Source organism: Triturus cristatus, chromosome 1_2 (assembly GCF_964204655.1).
Source record: "Triturus cristatus chromosome 1_2, aTriCri1.1, whole genome shotgun sequence".
NCBI lineage: Eukaryota > Metazoa > Chordata > Amphibia > Caudata > Salamandridae > Triturus > Triturus cristatus.
Window position 1 is genome coordinate 879954393 of NC_140580.1, and position 13422 is coordinate 879967814.

The 13422-nt window shown below is 41.9% G+C and overlaps 1 protein-coding gene across 2 annotated transcripts in view; it reads right to left on the minus strand.

The window, feature by feature from the left end:
* Positions 1–13422, minus strand: part of PRKCZ (protein kinase C zeta) — an 820696-nt gene that overhangs the window by 508889 nt on the left and 298385 nt on the right. Inside the window, exon 1 of one of the 2 annotated variants that reach the window (XM_085609338.1) lies at positions 388–668. The exons of the other annotated variant lie outside the window; for it this stretch is intronic. Within the exon in view, the coding sequence (XP_085465464.1) occupies positions 388–418 (31 nt within the window). The 5' untranslated portion in view covers positions 419–668. Of the gene's footprint in view, positions 1–387; positions 669–13422 lie in introns of those variants that run through there. 2 annotated transcript variants of the gene reach the window in all.

Below are 13422 nucleotides of genomic sequence, written 5' to 3' on the forward strand. Positions count from 1 at the left end.
TAACAAGACCCTCTTCTGTCGCCGACAACTGCAGGTGTGCAGCTGCCCAAACGCCATCCCACAAACCTGCCGCCCCCGCACAACGCACCATGTGTTTCTATAAATATTAACGACAAAAAATATCCTCACACTCAGTTGAAATTGAGACGTAAAGTCATGTGTTTGCAAGCATATTATGTTTGTCACGTATAATTTACATGTAATAATCCCTACGTTATAACACAACGCAGAATCGGCCCGTCTGTGGTCCGAAAGCTACTACATAAAATCAAATTATTTTATGATGCGCAGCAACATATTAATATAAAACGACATAAACAAAACAAGTGCCGCCGAGTATTTCACTGACAAAGCTCCCGAGCAGGCAGGGCCTCGCACAATACATACCATCCGATTTCTTTGGATACATTTCGGTCATGAATCTCCCCTATCAGCAGCATCGGCCATTCTGCATGGTCCTTATTGCTTTCTTCGGCTAAAATCCATCAGCCCGCAGCAAGAAGCACAGCCCCGCTCACTGAGATTCCCGTGTTAGTTGTCGCCGGGAATATCCCAGCCACATCCCCGCACGCGCACACGCACACTGTGCGGAGGCACCGCCGACATCTGTATCAGTGACACGCCACGGCTGTAGGCAACGCGACTACATGATAGCCAAAATGCTGACTAGTGCACCGCATGCACGCACGCTCACGGGCGTACACAGGCGCAGAGGCAGGGGCGCGCGCGCACACACAGGGGGGCACACACACACACACACTGCATCGGTGAGCAAGTCACAACAGCAAGATCAGTGTCAGTAAAATCTATAGAAACGAATGCATTACTCACTAGGTCTTATCCTTAGCCTCCTCGGCAAGTAACTCAGCTTGCCTCACAGTGCGGGGCACATGCAATGACACAGTGTCACCCTCTTTGTGTGAGTGCTGGTGCTTTTTGTCTACCACATGGCACCAAGGACAATAGACAGGACATTAGGAGCACATATTTAATGGAAGACTGGGTAGCGTGTTCTCTCGCTGTCTCATCGCTGCCTCCCATAGCCAGGCACGGGTGGTTCTGACTTCCCTGGAGAGGCTGTGGGGAACAGCTGAGCGCGGGCGAAAACGCGGCCTGGACGTCGCGGAGCTGCTGGCATCGAGAGCGTCGTGACTCTCGGTGTCAGCGGCTCCCCCTCGAAGCCCCGTCACACCAACAGCAGGACATTACAATGGGAGTCGACAGACAGTGGTCTTATTGTGCCACCCGTCGTGCTGTTTGCAGGCGTGCCCACACAATGTGCAAAAATGTATCTATTTCAGCTGGTGCTTGCCAGCCAGAATGGATGAACACCACCAGACGCAGCGACATCACCAACACTTTCCTACAGCAGCAGGATACCGGGGGTGTCACCCGTGGGAAACACTCAAAGTGCTTCAGAAGTCTGCCAGCCCCAACATAACAGAAAATGTCAACATAGGTCTCTTCTGCGCCCCATTTATACCCAGGTAGCACGTCGGACCACTTCTTCAAATCAATCGGCTCATGCATTTCCTCCATGCTATTTCAAATGATAAACTTTAGTTTAAGAGTTGACTTACTAAGTCAACTACTTTAACATATTTTTTATTTTTAAACGTATTCCAGCAAGACGCGTTAGTAATTGTTTCCCAATATGATATGACATATACAGAGGACTGCCTGCTTTCTATTGACCGTTTGTAAAAAAAAAATGGAGTAAAACATTTTTTTTCCCTAAAAAATACCATGCTAAATATTTACATTTATATTGAGCCTTTGGTGTAACATATCAGCCCCCACAAGTAACTATCGAGGCCTCTGGGCTGTATAAATTAGAAAAAGCTGGGGGTTCGAAGCAAACACCAGTCAAGGTACACAGTCCACAAGAGAAAGTGGGGGATCACTTCAGCGCCACCGTCATCCATGGAGCAATAAATTATAAATACTCAGGCAAGCGTTGTGTTACCACAACAATTTTAATGAAAACTCCTATCACCCATAATTACTATATACATCCAATCAGATCAGATCAAAATGCACAAACCACAATATTGAACAACAAATAATATTTAGTAATAAACAGTAATTCTACAACGGACTGAATATCTCACAAGTGAATGTGTTAAAAAATGAACTCCCAGCAAGAGTTGCACTGAAGAAAAGCGGAGTTTATTGAGAAAAATAGGCTCCTCAGATTGCCTAGCCAAAGCTCTCAGGTAAGTGTCACCAACATCCTAAGCTGCACTCCCTTGGCATAGAGGAACAAACCATGTGAAAACAGGGGGAAAGGGGCGTACCAAGTGGTGAAGAAATACCAGAGGAGGATAATGGGGAAAGAGAAAAGACATGGAAATAGGGAGGTTATAAAACACCTCCTTACCCAAAGTAGAAACAGGAACAGAGTGGAGAAAAGAAGGAGAGAGAGGAGTGGGAAGGGAAAGAAGAAATGAATGAGAAGAAAAAAACAGGGAAAGAGGGGCAGATGAAGAAATGCAGCAAACTTCAGTGATACATATAAAATAAGAGCATAATGGACATGGTTTATAACACAACCTTCATGCAGGAAGCAAATATGAAGATCTGTAAAGGGCCCAAACATAGGAGCATAGCAAAAAGAAGTCATTTCATAACATAATCTCCATGCCATTTGGGAAATCTTACAGATCTGACACTTCTCTTAACTTCAGGCATGTTGATTTTCTTGTTGATTTCGTTATCAGACTTGCTCCCGCCATCTTGTTCCGAATATGGAACCACTCTATCCATGCTGCACATTCTACCATCTGCCATGGTAACAACATTTTTCTTGACTTCTTTAATCCTAGCAGGACCATAATACTTGTTGTACTTGTTTGGTACAATGTCAGGTCTTTTGATATAAACCCGCTGACCTACTTTCAAGTCACGTGGTTTAACACCCCATCTGTGGTCATAATGTTGTTTGTATTTCTCTTGATGGCATTCAATCTTTTCCTTGGCTAATTGATTATCCCATACAAAAGAATTATCTTCAAATAGCCAATTGGGCATACGTTTTGATCCCGGTTTACGCCCTCTTAACCCCTTGAGTGCCCCGCCCATTCCCCCTCCTGTGCCGGCCCTTTCATTAGCGGGCGGGGTCCATGACGAGATAGTCTCGTCATGGGCACAGCGCAACCGCGCTCCATGACGAGACTATCTCGTCATGGGCACAGAAGGGGTTAAAAGACAAAAAGGGGAATAACCAGTAACACCATTGGGAGTTATGTGATATGACCATATCATGTCCTTGATAGATTGAACTTTAGGTTTTATTAGCAACCATCGCTAATTGTAAAGAGTCTTTAATCATTCTGTTGCAACGCTCTACCAAACCATTGGCTCGTGGACAATATAAAGGAGTTGGGACATGTTTGATGGCAAGACTTTCCAGAAAGACTAATTTCTTCAAAAACAAACTGCACTCCATTGTCTGTAATGAGTGTATGGGGCAAACCTTCACTAGAAAATGCATCCGAGAGAAACAGATTTAAGGCTTTGGTGTCCACTTTGTTGACAAACTTAAGAGTAATCCATTTTGAAAAATAGTCCACTAAAACTATAATGAATCTCTCTTGGAGACCAGTTATCTGTAGTGGACCAATGATGTCCAAACCTAATTTCTCCCATGCTTTAATGGGAACTCGTACTGGTTCTAATGGTGTTCTCCTGGAGCTCTTAGTTTCATCACTTAGACCACATGCATAACATCCTTTGACTAAGTCCTCTATGAAAGTATCCATACCAGGGAACAAGTAACCTGAACGGAGTTTACTCTTAGTTAGGCTTCTACGCAGATGGCCTTCATGTGCTATCTCGCAGATGCGTTGTCTAAGTTCCATTGGGGGAACTATCTTGTCCGACTTATACACATTGGTTCCAATAATAGAAAGATCGTCCTTTACATTCCAAAATGGTTGCAACTCACAAGGAAGATCAGAACATTTTTTAGGCCAACCCTTGGTAATGTATTCTACAACTGTCTTTAAAGTTACATCCTTTGACATGAAGTTTTTCCACTCTCCCTCTAAAATGGCAGGAATCAATACTTGTAATACTTCAAACTCATCATTATGTTCTTCTATATGTTTATTTAGAGGTAGGCGAGATAGGAAATCAGCAATCTGGTTCTTATTGCCTGGAACATACTCAATTTTGAAATTAAAATTTTGTAGGGACACCAACCTGTTGCCAATCCTGGATGTGGTTTTCTCAATATCCTTGGAGGAAAATAGAGACACTAAAGGCTTGTGGTCAGACCCGAGAGTAAAGGGTATCCCCCATAGAAAGTACTTGAAGTGGTTAGTTGCCCAAAAACAAGCTAAAGCCTCCTTTTCTATGGTGGAATAGTTAACTTCAGCATCTTTGAGTGTCCTGGAGGCAAAAGCTATGATTTTTTCTTTGCCCTCTTGTATTTGGGAGAGGGTGGCACCTATTCCTCTGTTGCTGGCATCAGTGATAAGGATAGTGTCTTTCATACTGTCAAAATTTCCAATACATGGCGCTGTGGCAATGGCTTTTTTGAGCCTAACAAAAGCAGAGGTGTGTATGGGTAACCATTCATACTTATTTTCTTTCTTAAGTAGGTCTCTGATGGGTTGTACTATGTCAGACAATTTTTTAAATAAATATGGACATATATTCAGCCAAACCCAGGAAAGAATTGATCTCTTCTTTGTTAGAGGGAATGGGAGCTCCTACAACCAACTCTATAGGATTTATCTTGGGTTTCATGCCCTCACTAGACAAAGTGTGTCCCAGAAACTCCACAGATGGTACTCCTATTTTGCACTTGTTTTTCTTGATTGTGAAACCTGCTTCTCTAAGTTTGGTACACACTTTCCTCAAATTATTATGTTCATCATTATTGGAACCATAAATAAGAATGTAATCCTGAAAACAGATAGATTTGTCTACATCACCCAAAACATGTTGCATTATTCTTTGAAAGGCCGATGCGGCCGAGGCCAAACCGAAAGGCATTGTAAGGAATTTGTAGGTGCCAAATGGTGTGGTGAAAGCTGTGAGAATTTGGGAATCAGGGTGCAAAACAACTTGGTGATATGCCGAAGTGAGGTCCAAAACCGAAAAATACTTGGCACCATTTACTACAGATAGCATTTCATTGATCTTTGGAAGTGGGTACCTATCATTCCATATGTTGGCGTTCAAACTTCTCAAGTCCATACACATGCGGATATCATTACTCTCTTTTTTAGAAGTTATCAATCACAATGGGAGCCAACCATTCAGAACTTTCAACAGTTTGGATAATGCCCAGCTTTTCGAGTTTCTCCAGCTCTTTTTTTAACGGTTCTCGCATCAGCAAAGGTATGGACCTGGTTTTATGTGCGATTGGAACAGCATCGTTTCTGAGTTTTATTTTATGCATGTATCTTTTTAACAAACAAACATTTTCAGCAAAGACTTCTGGAAACTCATCACAAATTCCTTTTCCTGTTAAGGATCTATCAATTAGTAATACTTGTTCCACATTATTGGGATCAAGGGTGATACATAAATCTTACTGGTGTTTCCACTCTAGTAAGTTACTTCCTTTTTCCGTAATGTAAACCTTTCCAAAAGTATGCCTATCCTTAAAGGTGATGTGCATATTAACCATCCCTTTCAAGGGAATGGGATCTTTATTATATCCCCCATGATGTACATCAGGTTTTTCAAAAACGTATTCACCTTCATTAAACATATGTTGGAAAGTGTCAAATTCTATAAGGGTGTAAGGAGGACAAGAGTCTGCAAACACCTTAACTCCCTTGCCATCCAATAATATGTCACACACAGGATAACTAACCTTTACTTCTACCCCTTGACCATGGATTTGGAACATAAATTTGTTATCTGCAAAATCAGAGGCTTGTTCATGAACAACATGTACATTCTTATTCGCATCTTTAGAATTGCACATCTTAGAAAAATGTCATACTCTGTTGCATAACCTACAGTTAACACCTCTAGCAGGACACTTAGGGAAGTTTGCAAGATGATTAGCATTACCACCCCTAGAACATCTGAAATGTTCTTTTTTTAGCTTGGGTTTAACAGTGTCTTTGCTCACTACTTTTAAAACCTCTTCATCTTCTTTAACCACATTAATTTGCTTGTTCTCTGAAACCGAATCTTTGTTGAATTTCATTTCTTTTACACAATAAGCTGTGTGATCAACACTCTTGGCTATGGTTACAGCTTCTTCCAATTCTGGGTTTTGAGTAAGCAACCTTTCTTGAACCTTGTGATCGTTGGTGCATCGGACCAATTGATCCCTAATAAGGGAATCTGTCAGTGCACCAAATTCACAAGTGGCAGAAAGACCTCTCAAAGCAGCTATATATGAAGTAACTTTTTCATTCTTGCCTTGAACCCTTTGAAAAAATGTGTGTCTTTCTAACACAATATTGACTTTATCTTTGAAATGAGAACCCAACTTTCTTAACGTGGTAGTGAAAACATCAATATCTCCCTCACCCTCCTCCTCTTCACCATCAGCTAGATCTTCATAAACTTTCCTCGCATGAAAACCTAAATTATGTAACAATATGTTTTCTAACCAGTGCTGTCACTGCTCTGTGGGTAGGATTGTCGCCAATTTGTTAAAAAATGAACTCCCAGCAAGAGTTGTATTGAAGAAAATAGGCTCCTCAGATTGCCTAGCCAAAGCTCTCAGGTAAGTGTCACCAACATTCTAAGCTGCACTCCCTTGGCATAGAGGAACAAACCATGTGAAAACGGGGGGAAAGGGGCGTACCAAGTGGTGAAGAAATACCAGAGGAGGATAATGGGGAAAGAGAAAATACATGGAAATAGGGAGGTTATAACAGAATGCTTATCTTGGGGGCGTTAACAAACAAGGCAGAGGTAAAGTCATGACCGTCTTGGAATAAGGGTCACACACGAAGTAATGTACAATTTTACAAATAACTCCAGTGACCATACAGATTTATTTTTCGTGGAGTTTGGACATGGTTACAAAGGAAAAAAAATGCACAGAAGCACTGCAAGCAATGAGGACATTATATCATTAGGTTTACAAACAGCTAATGGTGAAGACGTTTTATGAATACAAACAGCAATTGTACTGGAGACAATGAAATCCTAGGAGGATCAGGTGTTGAAACATGGAGTTCCACCTCCAAATGTGAAGTCAGTAAAGGAGAGGCTAATTCGGAGTCTGTGGAACCAGCACATAATGCTCTGTGGGTTTAAAAGACGGTAGCACCTGAATAGGAATGTGTTGGGAGATTTTATCAGGAAACCTTTTATAAAACGGGTCCATCATAGTTTGCAAGTAAGACAGGAAGTGCGCTGAAACCTGAACCACAGGAGGCTTTGTATACAACTCTAGTAGGATAGCGCTAATACATTCCTTTTTCTTCCTCCTCATACAATTTGTCACGCTATTCAAAGGAGATAAAATAATAGTGGATCGTCCTTGCGAGCCACATTCGACATTAAGAGCATATCGTCTTCTACTGCACCAATGCTTGTTGACTGGTTTCTTGCAGTACATTGTTCAGTGAGGCCTGTGGCCCCACAGTAACTCCTGAAGGTGGTGGATACAGCCTGGAAGCAGGAGAGATGGATGCTCTCCTGAAAGGATGGTCTTTGACAAGATGGTCAATGATGCTGAATTGTTTTTGGTCATCGACAAAGTCCATGTAAGCAAGAAGATGGTCAAAGAGAGTCTAGCTGATGAAGTCTCACCAAGTGACAAGGTGGTTGTTGAAGTTCTGGTCAACAATGAAAGAAGTGTTTGAGGGAGCAAATCCTCGTAGTTGACAAGAATGAAATTAAAAGGCTGGCCGAAAAGGGAGTTAATCAACAAGGCATGGGAAATTGCAAAGCTTCAAAAATGCAACTTGTCTGAAGGAGAAGGAATGGCTTTTAGAGAGGAGGATCAGGTCATGTCAGAACCTGCTAGCTGGATGATGGATTTAACCCAGATCTCTTGACTGGGGGTGAATGTTTTGATTTGTTCTGCATTCCGTCGATCAATTGTGTATCTTTTGCTTTTACGCCTTAAGTGTGCCAGGTATGCCCAGACGTGGGTCCTGGGCTCACTGTGCCACTGGAATCAAGCTATCCTGGTGGAAGAGGGGTGAATCCCCGAAACCAGTCCTAGGATGCTTGTTTCCGGTCCAGGGAGGACCTGGCTTGGCAGTTCGGGCTGGAGACTGTTCCCATGAGGCACAGGGTCAAGACTGATTTGCATATGGCGAGGTCTAAACTGGGGTGGCATGGTGAGCAAAAGAATGATGGATTTAACCCAGATCTCTTGACTGGGGGGTGAATGTTTTGATTTGTTCTGCATTCCGTCCATCAATTGTGTGTCTTTTGCTTTCAGAACCTGCTACCCTTGCATCCCACATTTTCTGTCTCTGTTTTTTCACTCTGAATTTAGAGGGTACTTCAGGATACTTCCCCAAAGGAATGAGAATATTCCCCTTCTATCCATAACCCTTAAGGTTTTGCAGGTAAAAGATTACAAATGTCACAATGGTGAGGAATGCACTTGGAATCCAAGTAATGGATACAGTCTACGGTGGTCCAAAAGTATTTTCTTGAAGTCATATGTTTTGAATGATATGAATAGTTTCTGGTTTTTAGCAGGGTGTTCTGCCATGGTGACAAAAAAACGAACAAGGCTGCGAGAAAGATAATAAGCTTTCCCCTCGCCCGCAAGCAAAGAGACAGTCCCTTAAGGAGAAGTCTTGGTGTGTTGGAAGTGGTAGTTTGGAAGTACAATGAAAAAAGAAAACCACTGCAAAAGACTCTTCTCAGAAAGAACAAGTCAGATGAAGCAAATTCTCTGTGGAAAACTTGTCTGAAGAAGTAGAAAATCTTGGAAAAGCAGGGCTCATTTTTAGGCTCTCTCAACAGGATGTGCAGAAGAATTTCTGAAGATGATCTCCAACGAGTAGAGTTTATGAATATCCAACACAGTGAGTGCACAGAATATAAAAAAAATGATGTGGACAGCGTACACAGATTGCTGTAATAAATGCTTTTCTTTACTAGTTGTGCATTAAAAATACAAAAAAGGAAGAATTCTAAGCATATGAATCTATGAAGGATCTAATGCCAGACAGTCAACTTTAATAACTGAAAATAACTAAAGATTTCCATCAGTTTTTCCAGAACAAAGACTAGAGATATCATGCACAAGTTGAACTGAATTCCATAGGACACTACATTTTTAGTTTAAACAGATTTTACTGGTTTACAGATCTTCATAAAACATCAGGTCAAATAACATTGTTACATGTATAATCAGAACAAATTCATGTGCGTCGTCACATAGATCTCGCTCACAACTTCCCCAAACCCCCCCCACAATGTAATACGTCTATTTTTCCCAGTAATACATTTTCGATGTAGCATGGTATAGCATGAAGGGGGTCGGCGACAGGACATGTCAGTAAGCCATCTGAGTGGGGCATCATTCAGTGAGCACCTCCAATGTTTTCTAACCGGTGCTGTCACTGCTCTGTGGAGCAGGAAGGGCCCCTGGGGTAAGTCAAACTCTGAGCAAAAATCTTCAAAGGGGAGAAGTTTCTCGGCTCAGAACAGGTCTTCCACTCGCATCGCACCCGCGGTCACCCAATTGTCCAGGCCCCACCATTCCCATGTGGTAACACATGCAGCATACCTAAGGGTATGACTGGCGAGTACGGGACCCAAGTGCGAGCTTTCTATAAACATCTGTTCCAACAGCCTCTTAGTACTCAGAATTTGGTAGTGTCCCCAGCAGGGGGGCTCCCCAATCTTCAGGAGCACCCAGAATAGTCGTGGGAGCTTAGAGAAAAGTTGACCCATCCCGCCCTCCAGGGTTCACCTACGCGCCAGCCACTGAGTGAGCCACTGAAGCTGCGCCGCAAGGTAATAGGTCTCGAACTCTGGGACCGCTAAACAACCCTCATTTTTCAGGGCGCTGCAGTGTCGTCATTGCAACTCGTCTATGGCCCATACCCCACAGAAAGGCCACGGTGAGCGTATCTATAGCTCGGAATATGGCGCGAGGGATCACAACTGATAGGGGAAGCATCGCCCAGAAGTCAGTAGACATTCTAAGTGCGCTGACTGCTCTCCCAACATTCCCATCCAGTAAGTCGGCCGAGTCATGGAATATCTCACCCCATAGATACTGCAGACACCAGGAATCCCATTTTAGCAGCGTTAGGCTCTTGGGTGGAGCACAATGTGCTAGCATCGGGAAATAGCCTTGACTTTCGGTCCAGATAGAGACTCAAATTCCTCTAACAACTATCTGGCTCCCGTAGGGTCCATAGTTGTGGCCCAGAAGAATATCAGGAGGTCAACTGCGTATAAGGCAATACATTTTTGCTGTCCCCCAACCATCAAGCCCTGGTAGTGGTCTCCCGACCTGGCACAGCTGGCCGATGGCTCCATCACCATTGCGAAGAGCAGAGGTGACAGGGGACAGCCTTGTCTAGTTCGTCTGCCTACCTCATATTTCTCAGAGATGGCATGATCAGTTCTAACTCTGGCTGTGGGTCTGTATTTAGTAGACAGGTCCAGGCTATGAAACCATGTCCCAACTGCAGGCACTCCATCACCCCATACAGTAAATTACACTCTAAGCTATCAAGGCTTTTTCTATGTCTACAACAAAGATCGCCGCCTCCTCCCAGGCAAAAGTGTTTGCCTCCAATAGGGTAAAAAATAACCTGATGTTAATCGCCATAATAGAGCTATTGATAAACCCTGCCTGATCGGGATGCACTAATTTCGTCATATAGAGGAGTAGTCAATAGTGGTCATTAGGATCCTGCTAAGGATCTTACAGTCAATTTTTAGCATCGACAATAGCCTGTACGCTGTGCAATCATATGCAGGTCTTCTAGGCTTTAATAATGGTATTACTATTGCCTCATGGGTGGAGGATAGCAGATGGCCCACCTCTATAGCTGCCGCATACAGGTCTACCAATTTAGGGGTCAGTATGTCCGCATATGTGGCGTAGCACTCGATGGGGAAACAGTCTTTTCTGGCGTTTTCTTGGACCATTCCATTTAGGGCTTCCCATATCTCCTGGGATGTAATATCTCCCCCTAGTACCTCAGCCTCCTCCCTCAAGGGAGAGAGCCGGGAGAGTCAAAGGGGTCAGAAATTCAGTGATGGCCTCACCTGTGTGGTTGGAGGCGCTCTATTCCATATGACAATACATGCACCTATTTCTGTAAATGTCAAACATCTTTACCTTCAAACAAGCATATTCTGCCGCTGCAAATTCCAGACATTTCCATTTCTCCTACTTAATGTTTTCTGCACAGCGTATTTTAAATACGTGACGCATTATTCTTTTTTCCTTTAAAATTTCTCAACTGTGCGGATTTGTTATTACAAGTTTTTTTTTATATACTGATGTAACATATTACTTATACAGGGCCCAGTTAACCCAGGGTAGGAGTAACATTTCACACATAAAAAACATATTAATCCAAGTCCCAGTCCTGGCAAGCCAAGCTCAGCCTTTAGTCGTTCCATGGTGTGATAACCTTTTTCTTCTATTTACAGTATTTAGAATCCCCAGAAAATGAGTATTAACTGCTATTATTATAGCAAAAACACTTTACATAGCAAGGTTCTGCATGGCTACTCTACCAATTCATGCATGGGTCTGCATGGTGTAAAAACCCACACAACAGTACAGCCAAAGTGTGCCCAGAAGCACAGTTGGGAAACAAAGGTATTCACTACAGCAACATGACAATTAAGACAGTTGATTCCACTCTGCTTGTGCCTGTGCAGACTTTAAGGTATTTCAACCACAGACACTTCTGACCCACGTAACCCTCTGACAAAAGGTCTTACAGTGAACAACAATAACTGTTCCACTCTGGGTTGCACAATCCATAAACTTGTTTGTTAGGCTATCCATTGACAACTTAGCTATTAATAGCCCAACATATACCCTTTAAATTACAATTACATCTTATTCAGTATTTATAGTTAATATTTTTCAACAATCTAAAATATAAAGTTTCATAATAAACTAAGTCATTGAACATTCAGATAATTCGTTTTTGACTATCACTTATATTCAGTCAGTCAGTCAGAATAATTTTATTTCGCCATCACAATGAAGGCATAAAAAGTATACTACACATAAAACATTTCAGTATTGCGATAGGCTTAAAATACAAAAAATACAGATTTCCAGCACCAAATACATGTTAAAATACAATAGTCTCATTAAAAAGGTAAAAAAAATATAATGCATAAACACGCACAGTAATTGGATCAATTCGATAGATCGGTTCTTATGTTAGATATAAAATTCATCTGATTAAATGTCTTCTTTTTAAAGCAGATAAAAGAAAAGACGCTACAGAAAAACATGTTAAAGGGTCAGATAATGACTGCAAAAAGTATAAGGCCACAGAACACTGTTTAAAATTCATTTTGCGCAACAGGGGGACAATAAAGCTTTTTCTCTCATCACAGTAATATTTACAAAAAAAACAGGAAGTGCAAATCATTCTGAATAGATCGATCATCACATGCACAGATTGGGAGATCTGAAGCTCATTAAGTATTTCGTGGAAGGCCCAACATCAAAGGGATGTAGTTTAACCGGAATCTCACAAATATATACCTGTGTTGTAAATTAGTGACGAACAATAAATAAATTAAATTCATATCCATTTGCATAATGCTCGGGGCTGTCAGGAATGCTCTAACTGTTGATAACTTGCTATTTGTGAAATTCCTTCTTGCTTGCAGATAAGTGAGATTTTAAAACTTTTTAGAAATAGACTGGCACGATCTAGGGTCAACAAAAATAAGGTGTAACCCTGAAGCTTTTAGAGTAGATTCAACGTAACATAACGTAGCCAGCTGACATTACACACACAATCTAATTTCAAAATGTCATTTATAATATCTCTTGTGAGAGAGAGAGCCTCCTTCCGCCATAACGAGTGCCACATTAGAATTGGTGCCATGCAAATTTTGTCAGTTATGTAGGGGACACTAAATTCCATGTGGCAGTTAAAATTGGAGCATGACTTTGGGAATGAGACTAACTTTAAAAAAAATTGTCTTCTGCACATTGTGGTTGAGAGCAGTCTCTAATGCCCCAGGCAGCCGCTCCATAAGTGGCAGCAGATACCGTTTTGCCTCATAAACTGTCTTTATTGCTTCAATGGGTTTTGAGACAGTTTTTTTAAATACATTTAAATAGTGCCCCAATGTTCTTTTCCATCTGCAGCCCCCTATTTACAACCATACTTAGCCAATTGTTTTAACGATCAAACATAATCCCTAAATAATTAAAAGAGACCACAACTCCCAGCTTGCCTCCTTCAACATTAATTTGTGGTGGTTTCCGCTGCTTCGTACCTGTCACTAGGACAAAAGACTTTG